General features: G+C 27.8%; 1 protein-coding gene across 1 annotated transcript; it reads left to right on the forward strand.

Annotated features, from left to right (window-relative positions):
* Window positions 1-3736: 3736 nt before the first annotated feature.
* On the forward strand, window positions 3737-5362 carry LOC137830187 (uncharacterized). The gene is made up of 5 exons (XM_068637364.1): window positions 3737-4100; window positions 4193-4311; window positions 4648-4836; window positions 4941-4992; window positions 5093-5362. The coding sequence occupies exons 1-5, from the start codon at window positions 3810-3812 to the stop codon at window positions 5201-5203; spliced, it is 762 nt and encodes a 253-aa protein (XP_068493465.1). The 5' UTR covers window positions 3737-3809; the 3' UTR covers window positions 5204-5362.
* Window positions 5363-14291: the final 8929 nt, after the last annotated feature.

The raw sequence follows: 14291 nt of genomic DNA on the forward strand, positions 1-14291 counted from the left end.
CTTTCTAATGATCACGTATGATGCATGACAAGTCTGGGAAGGCTAGTTCATTTTTATGAATTATTAGTTTATAAAATATGTATATATTTGGCTTCCCACCTCCGTCCTGCCGACATATTTTATCAGAAAAAGTAGAAGTGATAATATATGATGATGAATGAAGTTGATTTATCTGTCTGTAAAGGGGGAAAATATTTCATAATATAATAATACCTTAACTTTTGTCTCAAGAATAACGATGTGGAAAATAACAACAAATAAAGACATTTGCTTATGGACAACCACTGTTTCTGCAAATAACTATACTCAACTTGTTGACACAGATGCCTATGCTTCACAAGTCAAATAAAATACTAATATTTTTATATTCATTTATGCTGTCGTTTAATATTATCTGATATTTACATCCTCCGCTAAATAAAAATCACTTTGAATCTCACTTATATAAAACAAGTAAATTCTAACCGAATTCTTTTGTATAATGGTCTCATGAAATTAAAGTTATGCATATTTATTTTAAAATAATTCATTAAAATACGATCCGCATGTAAAAATAGTGTATTAATGTTTTACTATACAAGCAAGCGCCTGCAAGCAGAGCATAGAAGGGCAATAGAAGACAACATGGAATTGACAGCAAAAGATGAAATTAAGAGACAAACGTGATATAAGAAACCCTAGATAAGAATATGACAATGAGAAACAAAAGCCAAATATTATGTCGTTTGGGTAAAAAGGAGAAGTTCGTGTACAAAAATGAGTCAAGTGTTGGAAGTTTTCTGTTGTGTCTTGTTGAGTGGAGTCTTGTGCAAAGTTGAATGAAGAGCAGCTAGCAGCAGCAGCTTTTGTGGCGTCATCTGATTTCAACTTCTTTTGCTTTGCAATATTGCATAAAATAATTGTGGAGGCCTGCAAATGGAGATTTCAGACTTCACTTGTTTGTGAATTAAAATGTGCAAAGAGATGGATTAAGAATTTCTGCTTGTGTATACGTGTTAAAAACACAATCCATATGTTAAAAGTTAACTATTTTGTTTTATTATATTTATATATTTGCTATTGGTGTTACATCATAAACAAGAATATAATTATTCTGATGTTTCTCCCATTATTGGCGAGGCTATAATTGCTTCATCAATCTTTTCTCTTGTCATTTTGATGATGGTTTTGATAAATTATGATTGGAGAGAGGTTTTGACACAGAATATATTTTGTGTTGGACCTCTGCCCCTGCATGTTAACATGTGTAACAGTGGCGTCCACGAAAAGGATAATGAGATGAAGGAAGAAGACACGAAAGGGGCATAGAGTACGGTGGGCCAGTCCAGAAAACAGAACCCAACCGGCCCAAAAACACCGTATTTGAGCTGTGTGCTGTTTTGCTCTTCAATGGGGACAGGGAGAACAAGATTGGATGTAAAGTTAGCGTTTTATCTAATTCCTACAAATTAATGTTATGGTGATCAAAATAAAACACGATTTTATCCAATTCAGGAGAGAATGATTCAAACCAAGAAAAATGAAAGGCAAATTCTTCTTATACTTTCCTATCTATTTTCATTTTAAATATAAAAAGTCAGATTTAACCTTTTTAAATTTTTTAAATAATCATAATCTCATCTTTTTAAATAACTTCATATTTATCTTTCAGTCGCAACATTTTCATTTTTTTTCAATTGTATTTTTTAGATAACAGTTCCACCATTTGAACATGTGTGAGAAGACGTTTAAAATAAATTTTTTTAGTTTTGCATTATACTTTTGCATCTAGCTGGTTTTTTTATGTGTTTTGTAACTTCTAAAAAATAAAAATAAGCAAACAAAAATTTAATCACCACACTAAGAAATCACAAAACTTACCTTAACCATTAACATTCACCACTAATAACTATCATAAACGACCACCACCACTTGATAATGAAGAAGAAGACATTACACTTTCCACCATGTTCAAAGATATTGTTAAAAAAATGTATGAAGGTGTATGGAGAAAATATGGAGGTGCATGTAGAATTTGTGAAAATGTAATTAGCTACAAGATGTTAGAGATTTGGGCTTTTTTATACTTAAACGGGCCTAGGTCCAAAAGGTTGGTGTTATTTAACAATGTGCTTTATTTTTTATTTTGTTTTGTTTCTCACATCTTGAGGTTCTGTGCGTTTGCTTTTTATTTATAGTAATAAATGATTCATTAATATAACATATAATGTGATAATTTATTACAAATTTATTCAAGAAATTAATTATCGCTTGATAAATAAAATTATAATCCGTCATTTGGAATGTCGTAAATGATTTCTCATCTATCAAAATGTCAATATTTATTTTCCCACAAATTTAATTATTTAAGGAAAAAATTCAAATATAAATATATCAACTGTGCATTAATCTAAACTCCATCCAATAAATCCGATATCAGTATACTTATATCTCAAAGTAAATACTTGTATTAAGAACAAATATTAGAATAATAATTTTACCAGTCTATATTATATGTAAATGATATTATTTTTCATAATAATTTTATATTAACTAAGATTGTATTACCATTTTGTCCAACCAAAATCAAAATAATATTTTTTTACAATTTTAAATATTTTCCTCTTTCTAATTAGATATTTTTGCCTGATGAAGTTTACCATTAATACCCAAAGAAAAATATAGAATTGTGTAAAAACATTATAAGCGCATTAAATAAAAGAAAAATATCCATAGGGTTTTATCAATTATTTTAATTAAACTAGCTACATTATAATGTTTAATTATATTTAAGACATAAATCATCAAGCCTGTAAATAAGGAAACATGCAATATATATATATATATATATATATATATATAATTCTTAAAGTGAAATTAATTCTTTTATTGTCTCATTGAGTGAAATCTGTATTTTTAATGAGTTGTTGATTCACAAAAAGTAACTATCCGTTCCTATTTTGGTGAAGTGTACCCACTCTGAATAATTACAAAATATGAACATCACAATTACTTTTAGGAGTGAGAATATAAGTATCAACTCTAGAAATTATTGGTTGGCCAAATTAATATCAATTTGATTATGTTGTGAATCTGACAAAGATAGTAAAATGAAAAGTGAATTACTTATCACTGGGCATCTCTTCCAACTTTCTAAAGAGGTTAGGAATTCAATTCTTATTTAATCTTTGAATAGTAGAAGAATAAGTTAGGACTCACGTTTAAAAACTTTAAGAAAACTTTTTTTTTTTAAGATTACAAAAAGATAGAGAAAGAGGCAAAAAAATCAAGTAGAAACTCAAATGAATTTTTTTAGTATTGGAGTTAAAATCCTTTAAATTTCTTCAATGACGTGTCACTAATTAACCTAACAAAATGTTAAGATCTCAACAAGTTATATCACTGGAAATTATCTTAGGAAGTGGTTTTATCTTCATTTCCTAATATTACGATAATATATTCTTTTATTTTGACGTGTTTTGTCATTGAAATATTTTACATTAGGTCATTTATCAATATAGGGCAATTTTTAAGTAAAGGTATATCAACGGGTTGTTGATTTATTTTGATCCTGAATAAATAAAAGTTTTTTCAAATTTAAAATATAAAAAACAACAAAATGTTTATTTTAAAAATTAAGACTAGTAAATTATTTTAAATCGTTGAATATATTGATTTATGTATAAGTTAATTAAAAATTATAAAAAAAACTACTGTTTTTCATTTTTATAAATATTTATGAAAAAAAAAATGAAACATGTCTACGATTAGAGATTAGAAGTAAGGAATGATTTTGTTTGTTTGCCTGAATATCGCAAAGAGGGATAAGTATGCAATGTCTTCTTGCATCTGCTTCTTCTTCCTCTGTTCATGCATATTCTCTCCTCCGCCACAGTTACCCTGTTCACAGAACACGCAAATTGGTTTTGCTTAAGCCTCAGTGTGGTCAGAGAGAACCGAGCCCAAGAAACCTGAGAACTTCATGGCCTTCAATCTCTCTTAAACTTTTTGGCACAGGCTTCTTACTCGGTCCCCTTCTCGATGGACTCCATTCCAGGGTCAATCTCCTCGTCTACGACTCAGGCGCCATTCACATAGGTCCACTCCACACAAACATCTGGGTGGGTTTCAATTCAACTTCCATTTTATGTATCCTTCTTTCTCCACTTTGCCTATTACTATTAGCTTCACTTTCCAAAATCCAAATTCACAGGTCCCTTTCTTGCTGGGGTTATTTTACTCCTCTGTTGGTTTGCTTCAACTCTACCTCGACCAAAAGCTCTTCAACAAGGTTCAAGAGGCAAGTTTACCAAAAACAATTGTTTCATTCATGTAAGTACCTAAGGATTTATACAAAAACGAAAATCGTATTCATAAGTATGGGATTAAATATGATTTTCTCAACTCTTTCTTTTAGGAATTTTTCGCATGGTGAAATTATTGAAATGGACCTATTTTTACAATTTTTTAAAAATTTAACTGTAAAACTGCATTATATCGTAAAAATCCCTCATTTTAGTCCTTAGTTTAATAAAGTGACATGGTTTTATTCTTACTTTAGAAATTAAAGAAAATGTGTGATAAGCAACTATAACTATGAAATATTAAATCATGATATTTTGATAAATTAAAATTACATTGAAAGCTTATGAGGTTGTCTTGTTCTAGATTGTTGGCACTGTTTATTGAAGTGAGTGCTGAACTTTACAAAGGTGGAATAGCTGACAATGTTGAGGCTTACATATTATTTGCTGGAGCAGAGTTCATGTGGTTTTTCTTGGATAGAACATGGCTAGGTTTCACCTTGGCATGCATTGTTGGCCTTGCTTGCCCACTGGCTGAGGTTCCAATCATGAAGTAAACTGTTTCTCTCGTACTTCTCAGTATTTGCTTTGCTTACTATGACCAATTGAAATTTGAAATATTTATGGTCTTTTCTCTTTTGCAATTGCTTCTTCCAGGTTCTTCCACCTTTGGTACTACCCTAAACCCAACATTGAAATCTTTGGCCAGGTACTTCATATTGCAAACAGTTCCCTCTAAAGCCTTTCATCAAATTTTGAACTTCTTCATGATTTCTCTTTCTCATACCACCTCCCAACACTATGTGCAGGGACTGGTCACTTGGACACTCACTTGCTACTTCGTATATACGCCATTCTTAATCAATTTATCACGGTGGTTGAGAACAGTTTATGATCCTCGAACAGATGAGTCTACCTGAAACATTATGTATCTGTGCTGCCTATTCCATTAGCACCAATTTGCAGCCTTAGCAAGAACATTGTGGCAAGGCTTTATTGGTTTAATGTATGATGGTACTGATACATATTGTACTCACAATGACATAGCTTAACGACTTCAGTCAATTCTCTGCTTGAAATTTCCAGCTCCTCTCTCTCTCTCTCTTTCTATTGAAAATTTAACAGAGATCCTCTCTATATGAAGTTGTAGCAGGAATATAACAAAAGTAACAAGCCAAAGCAAAATTCAGACTAATTCTTCCTTGTATAAATAATTATTAGCCAAACAATGGGATGTAACAAATAGAACAGATAACAACAAGCACACAAAAATGTTAACCTTAATATGAAGAAAAAATTCACGGGATTTAATCTATTAAAATTTCCACTGATAGTAATTAATAGGGAAACCACAAGTTCTCTTGGAACTTCCAAGATTAACAAAAAATATTTTCTTCACCGAGATTAATAACAGACAATAGAGATAACCTCTTCTTCAAACTATTTCTTTACTAATTTTTTCTTTCTTCAATCTCCATATGAGATTGGGGTTTCTCTTACTTTTGGCATAACGACTTTGGCGAGAGACCCACACAACGGGCTAGCATAACGACTTTGGCGAGAGACCCACACAACGGGCTATTAGCTCAGTGGTAGAGCGTATCCTTGATAATTGCGTCGTCGTGTCTTTTGATGACTTTCTTTCTTTGGCAATTTCTCCAGTACCATATCAATTCCAACATGGACCCAACTTATCCTCCAAAAATGATGAAAATAACCTTAAATGAAAAAGAGTGTAAATAAAAATTGCTTTCAAAACCTGTTATCCGGAACATTCCAGATTTAGATATCCGGAACACATTTTTGAATTCCATAAATTTTTATCTGGAATGCATTTTTAATTTTGTGTTCCAGATTTCTTCATCCGAAATGTATTTTTTTTAAATTATATTTTCTATTCTGGATTTTTAAATCTAGAATAAGGATAATTTTGGAAATTAAAAAAAATATTGGGTGCAGGAAGAAATTGCCCATTTCTTTTCTCACCAGAGGCATTAGAGTTTTTGTTTTTATGTCTTCCCATAGAAGTCCTAATACAAAAGGATGTTTACTTTCAGCTACATAATGAGTGATAGCCTATAAAGAAAACACTCCTATTTCTTTTTCCTAACTAAGTCAACATGGATCCAATAAATTGGTGACCCACCTAACAAATATCTCCCTCTTCAATTAATTGGGTCATAATCAACCAAACTTACATTCATATTTGAGTCATTCTTGTCTGTATGGATTTTCTCTAATGATAATTGATTTTTCTCTAATACTTTTTGTATTCAATGATATTGAATCTCAATATGCTTTGACCTTGAATGAAAGGTCGAGTTCTTATTGAGATGGATTGCACTTTGACTATCACAATACAAAACATGTTTTTCTTGTAATAAGAAAATTTTCCATTAAAGTAGAGTTTTTTAGAGATATCACTAATGCTTCCCAAGAGTCTAATAATAAGCTAAACAACAACAATGCAAGTAACTCACCATCTAACACAATCTTCATAATGATCAATTCATTCACCATATTTTGAAAACTATTTAAGTGTTTAGTCACACTAAGGAATCATCCTTGTAATTTAAGTTTACTATATTAGTTTCTTTATAAAGAATGCCTTATACAAGGAATTTTAGAATTTCATCTGATATATCACGATAAACAAATTGATCTATCCATTGCATGATAATATCAATAGTCTTTCAATTTATCTTCTTCCAATCTTCGCCAAATTTATGTGCTAATTTAATACCTTGTTCTTCAATAGCATCATACAAGCCTTTGCAAACAAAATAAAAAATCTTCCAGGTAAAATTTTCATATTGAATAATTGGTAGAATCCAATTTAATCACGGTTTCAACACCATCACCATCTCCTATCTTTAGACCACAAACCAAAACTCCTAATTGAAACTCTAATATCAATTGTTGGGAAGGTAAAAAAAAATAACAGTTGAAAACAAAACCCATATTAATTCTTTCCTATTTAGCAAAACAATGGGATGAAAAAAAAAAGAGAGAAACCAGCCAACACCAAAACTTTTAACATTGGAAAATATTAATATGAACAAAAAAAAAATCACTAGAACTAGTCAAGTAAAACTTCCACTAATAATAAAGTAAACAACAAGTTCTCTTTGGCCTCCAATGATCAAGGGGAAATTTTCTCTTCACCAACAAGGTGAATAACACAAAAATACCTTAATGGGTATCTAGTTAAACTTCTCCAAACTACTTCTCTGCACGAATTTATAGCGGACACATTGCTTACTATTTTCTTCCTTTTTTTTCACTCTCTCTGAATTAAGTCAGCGTGGACCCAATAACTTGGTTACTCACGTAAGAGTTTGTTTATATAACATGTAATTTTTCTCTTGATCACACCAAATCGGCCTCAAATATATTGGTTTAACAACTTATAATTCATACCCCCGACCAATGATTAATTATTAGTCTATAGACAAACTAACTAATAGTTACAAAATTAGAAGATTTTGAGTTTTTTACTTAAAAAATATTTTCAGCAGATAAACTCTTAAAAGCACTGTTAGCTAGCATCCACACTGGCCAATCTGGGGCCATTAAATAAATTAGGCTGTGCTTAATTTTGAAAACTTATTTTTAACGCAGCAATTCATAGATAGATGCTATTATTGAGCTATTAATGGTATTTTACCTTCCTGCAAAGGCACTTAATTCCTGCACTGCAATAATTTCTTCCTATAAATGGATCCCACTTGCACCACAATAATAATGAAGTAAGAACAAAACTCCAGTGCTTTCATGGTGTACAGTTGGGCTAAGGCATTATCCTATTCAACACATGTAAGAGGGGGTGCCTCACGAAAACACTGAACGTAATGGAGATAGCTAACAATATGATAGTGCTTTAAATAAGATTTTGAAATTAATTTACTTAGAAACTAAATTTATAATTATACATTTAAAGGATATGTTTGGGAATTGAGTTTGATGTTTTTTTATATCACTACAAGATAATCCTGAAATAGAAATCAATTTTTAGAGATCAAAATAACTAGTTACAATAGAGACCATTTTAGAAACTAAAACAAAAATTAGTTTCTAAATTAATTTCTATTATTTTCTATTATTGTTAAATAGTTTCTAAATTGATATCTAATTAGCAACCAAAGTTTTTGCTACCAAATTGATAGTTAAAACCTTAGTTGTTAATTAGATACCAATTTAAAAACTATTTAACAATAATAGAAATTAATTTAGAAACCAAATTTTTTTTTAATTTCTAAAATGGTCTCTAATTTAATTACTATTGCAACTAATTATTTTGGTTTCTACAAATTGATTTCTATTTCATAATTTTCTTGTAATGAATGAAACCAGCATTCGATTCAATTACATAAAGTTTATTACTTAACCATCCAATTAGTTTTAGTTGTAAATTTAAACTTAAAGTAATGCATTTAAAATAAAGTTGTTTTGATTCAATTAGTTTTATTTTTTATGTTTTAGAAAAAATTTAAGTTAACCCTAATATATACAATGAAAAAACAATTTGAATTATTAAATATCGCACTGTACAGTAATTACCAATTCAAGAGTGAAACGAAGTAATTTATTGTGAAGAAAATATCTTTTTTTTCTGGGTGAGATAAATATTTTCTTTTGTAAAGGTTCTTTCATTACAAAGATTTTGCTTCTTTATTGAGTTGTTATACATTTACATCTTGATCGAAAAATAATGGTTCAAAATTCATCAGAAAAATGTCATATTATAAGTTTTTCATTATAAATATGTTGCATTTCCTTTTTTTTATAAGTTGATTGAAAAATAATTATTCGAAATTCATCAGAAAGCATACTATATTACTATATATTACTATAAATATGTCACATTTCCTTTTCTTTTATAAGTTGCATTACATCAGTCTTTAGTCTGTTTATAATAGATAATCGATTATTTTTATTATTTTTGAAAAAAATTCTTGAATGATGTTTTAAGAAATGATTTGTATTTTTTGTTTTAGTTACATGAGTTATTGTGATTAGATAATTCAAGGTTATTAATAGAAAGTTGTTTGGATTAACTGAAAATAGATTAAGAAAGAACGAAACTAGTATAATTTTTAGAGATATTTTGAAATCAATTTACCTCTTATTAGTTGTGTTTTTAATTAGCCATAATAAACTCTTTTGATTTTTTATTCAATACCATATTTTATGTATATAAGGTTCATTGAAAATAAAGGGATTTAATTATTTTGGCATCATTTTATTTAAACAAATAAACTTGAAAGTCCGTTTATAGGATAAGATTATGACAATTGACAAAAATAATTTAGATAATTAATGAAAAAATAGAATTAATTGTTAAAATGTGGAAGTTGTGTAGATGCAATAGAAAGATCCAAATATTAAAGCGTGTGTCTCTCTGGCGAGGATCATCCAATTGTCTCCATTCTGTTAAGACATCAATGTTAAGGTAGCTATTCATTATGAACAAAGTTGCTATCCCATAACGATATGACAATAACGATAGGGTGGCATCGTATTAAAGTGAGCCACCTCTCCACTACATAATTAATAAAAGAATGTGGATTTGGAAAGAAAATGTAATGAATGTTTATGATGTGATGTGACTTACTATTTTGGGATGAAGAAGATTAGTAACTAACACAATGTGACGTTATTAAACACAAACAAAACTTAAAGCTTCCATATAATATTTAACTACCCACCTACTCAAAAATTAATATAATCAAAAATTGCGTCCGTGGATTAATTCATATCCATTCCAATATGTTGGTTGATATATATATATATATATATATATATATATATATATATATATATATATATATATATATAAAGTTATGCAAGGAAGTGTTTTGGCTAGCAGATAACGAATTATATTCAAAAGATGAAACACTAAGGACATTAACTACGGTGAGATTTTTACAGAAAAGCACACTCCCTGTAGAATGGGGTCATACTAATAATAGATTAATGAGAATGAGAAATTGTTTATAACTCAGGAATCCCGAGTCATATGATTGAATGTGCTTTTATCAATAATATACGTACTATTTTCTGATTGAATGTGTATAATGCATACTTCTTATATATCGATAATGCATTAATGAATAATATTTATTGCGGGTAGTGGCCAACCATGTTCCTTGATTGAAAAACAATCACTGATTCAATTCAAATTGATAAGTTTCATTAAATCCATGTATTTTTTATTTAGGTGTGTTATGGGTTGGGTAGGATTTGTCTCCGACAAGGAAAAGAAAAAAAAACATGACTGAAGTATTTTCAAATACTACATTCAATTCAATTCAATTCGGTGTTGTACATGTTCATACTTACAGTAACATGTGAATCAGAAATATATGAAAAGCATATTATCATACTTAAATTTTTTTCACATATTTTATATACACACAATTAAATTATATAAACACTACACTATAAGATATTTATCATGATTTTATTTAACAATAAAAAATTGACCCTGATTAATCAATAATGTTAGATTTGTGTTGATTCTCCTTGCCATTCTAAAACCATTAATACTAATTTTTGAAGACTCAAACTAACTTATTATTAATTTTTAAATTAATTTTTGTAATTAAAGTAATTTAACATTAGATGAGTTGAACTAATACTTTTTTTCTTATTTTAAAATATATTTAATTTAATTTTGGCTTAGTTAACCGTAAATAAAATTTATTTTTCATATTAATTTAAATTGTATCGTTTGATTACACTAATGAAAGTAATTTAAAAAATGGTTTATTGTAAAACACATCCATCTTCAACAAAAAAAAAATATAAATGAAAAAATATAGAAAAAAATTAGTGGATGAAGGAAATGAGTGTTGATGAAGAAAATGAATGTGAATGAAATAGAGGAGTTGAAGGAAAGAGATTAGAGAAAAGTATGAATGAATGAGATGAGTGTGTGAAGGAGATGAATATGAATAAATTAGATGGATGTGGATGGAGGAGATTTATAAGTGTAAATGAAGAAAATAAATATGGTGATATTTATATAAAAAGTGAGAAAGAAAAAATTATTAATGATAAAATTTATCATCTTTAAATATGGTCTTTTAAATTTAAAATAATCTACAATTTATATTATTCATATTATTATAACGAAAGTACACATATTTCTAACATATAAATTAATATAAATTAATACGATTTAGTAAACGCTAACTTAATAAATATACATACTAAAAATAAAATAATAAAAAAATATTTTTAATATTTATTTTATTTAGTGTCGCATGTTACTCTGACACTAATATATTAGTTGTTATAGAGTTTACTTAGCAAATTCTAACTAACATGTCTAACATTAAGCGAACTCCTTTAATATTAACTAAGATGATGTTAATCCAATATTAACATAAATATATATTTAATAAAAAAACTTAAAATAATTTTATAACTTTTAACTTAAAAAAAATATATCACATTAAAATCAACTTAAGCAACTATAATATAATAATTTGATCATACACTAATATTTAAAAATTAATTTGATATTTTCTTACGGGTGAAAATAGAAAATATCATATTTAAGAAAAATAATAATTCTGAATAAATATAAAAGATTAATCAAACTAATTATATTATGTCATTTTGACATACACACAAATCTTTTAACAATAAGATTATACTATAGAGAAATTTCATTATTTTATGTTTTATATGATTAGGATAGGATCATTGACATTTTAGTCCTCGCCCTCGAATAAGATATATAGTTGATTAAATATATATTTTCATATCATAAAATAAAAAAGTGACATTATTTTTATTTTATATAGATGAGGTTTCTGTTTTTGTTTTCACATTTTAGTGTGAACTTCTTTTTACGTAAATCTCCCCCAAAATGTTTAAAATTTATTCACCAACTTTTATCTTTCACCATAAGAAAGTTTTCTTGTTTTTCCACGACTTTTATTTATTTATCTATTTTAATAATAATAATAAATACATAATCAATAGTAGAACAGTAAAAAAAAATATCCCATAAAAAAGTGTGGAGATAGCCTCTATCAAACACACTGTTTAATGTTAGAAATATGTATCCTTTTTGTGACTGATTTGGCATCTAATATTAAAGCAACGGATATACATCCTTTTATACTAATAAATAATACGATACTTAATATTATAAAAAAAACTAATAAAATTGATTAATTGTTATAATTAATATATATACATGCTTGGATTAAAATATGTATATTATTGATGGGTTGAAAGTCTATCCACTTAGCTCCAATTGGAGGAGTCTGAAATTCCACCTTCATGATTTTATAAAAAGTCACTGCAAATATGTCTACATCACTAATTAATTATAACTTTAATAAGTATCATCAATAACAATTTTTTTTAAAAAAAATAATAGATTATAATTTATATTTAGCTGAAAAAAATAAAAAGTTTACATATCTAATATATCCTACCTATCTTTTATTATCTAAGAAAACTAATATAGGAATCTAATTTACTTGTGTGTATGATTTACCGTTCACACTTGACTTAATGATGGATTTGGTTTACAAGCACTAAGTATATTTATATTTATATTTGAATATTTTTTTATATTTATATTTGAATATTTTTTATAATCAAACACTTTAATATTTAAAAGTATATTTTGTAACAATTATAATTTTATCACATCTAATATTACACTTTAAGTGATTCAACAAACTATTCAAATACATTTATTAACTCATTCAAATCAAAACCCATATAAATTCTATAACATCTACCATATCTACAATTTCACATTCCAATCAATCAAATTCTAATCTCTCAAAAAAAAAGAAATCTTGCAAGAAGATTTGATACTGGTGACTCCGTCACTCCACATCCAGATCTTCTAGCCTAGGGTTAATTGGAAATTTAAACTAGCTTCCCTTACTTGAGTTTGAGGAGATACTCACTAAGAGCTCCAATCTTATAAATGCTTAAAGGTAGTTTAACCTGCACCACGAAGTCCTCATAAAAAATCTAACTATATCGCTAGGACCTTGAGCTAATAGAGACTAATTCTGAAGTTAAAAGCATCACATGCAAGCCTAAATAGAGATCGACCTAACAAGTTCAAATTTTGATTCAAAGATCAAAACAAAAATGAACTTACTCTATCAAAAATTTTGGTCAGACAATCTTGTAGAGTTTCCTGTCAGGAATTCAATGACGAACTTCGATCATTGATCTAATAAGCAAGGAGATTAGAATTTTAGTAAGAAGGAAAAAAAGAAAAAAAAAGAAAATTTAGAAGAATGATAATTCTTTTTGAATGAAACCTAAATATATGAATTTTCGTGCCATTTAAACTATATCACACCAAAGTTCTAAATCCTTATCCAATTTATCCATCCAAAGTTTAGAATGCATTTAATCTTTAAAAAATATCTAAAAGTGTAACTAGTCTGTTGCTCTAATTTACTGTTAGAATACTTAGATTAAAGTTAATCACGTGAAACATTTATTATCATTTATGTCCATGAATTATCGTCCAAGATCATTTAAATTCTTAGGTTTCATAATTTATTGACATTTATTCATGAAATTAATAATTTCTTATATTTCAATTTCTGAAAACACTTTCAAAATTTCAAAATAATTAAGTTTACAAAAAAAATTATACACTAAAATGATAATAAGTAGTTAAATTCAAAAATTAAAAATAAGAAAAAATATGTCAAACAGGGAGCTTTTAGTTATATAATTAAAGCGAAAGAAAAACTATTTTATGAAATAGTTTTAATTAATCCAAAGTCTTATCTTATAACTAATTACACTTTTCATTTCTAAAGTGAGTTCTTATTTTCTTTTCTCATATACCAACATTCTAACACGGTTGTTACCATCCAAACCAACAATTTACAAGTGACACTGATTATTTCAGAAATACGGTTTATTCACATGAGCCAGCTGGGCAAGAGTAGCAAAAATAACTAACTAAATCAGCTCTCTCTCCCTTCATTTATGGTCGTCACTTTT

The sequence above is a fragment of the Phaseolus vulgaris genome, chromosome 7, assembly GCF_000499845.2.
Source record: "Phaseolus vulgaris cultivar G19833 chromosome 7, P. vulgaris v2.0, whole genome shotgun sequence".
Lineage (NCBI taxonomy): Eukaryota > Viridiplantae > Streptophyta > Magnoliopsida > Fabales > Fabaceae > Phaseolus > Phaseolus vulgaris.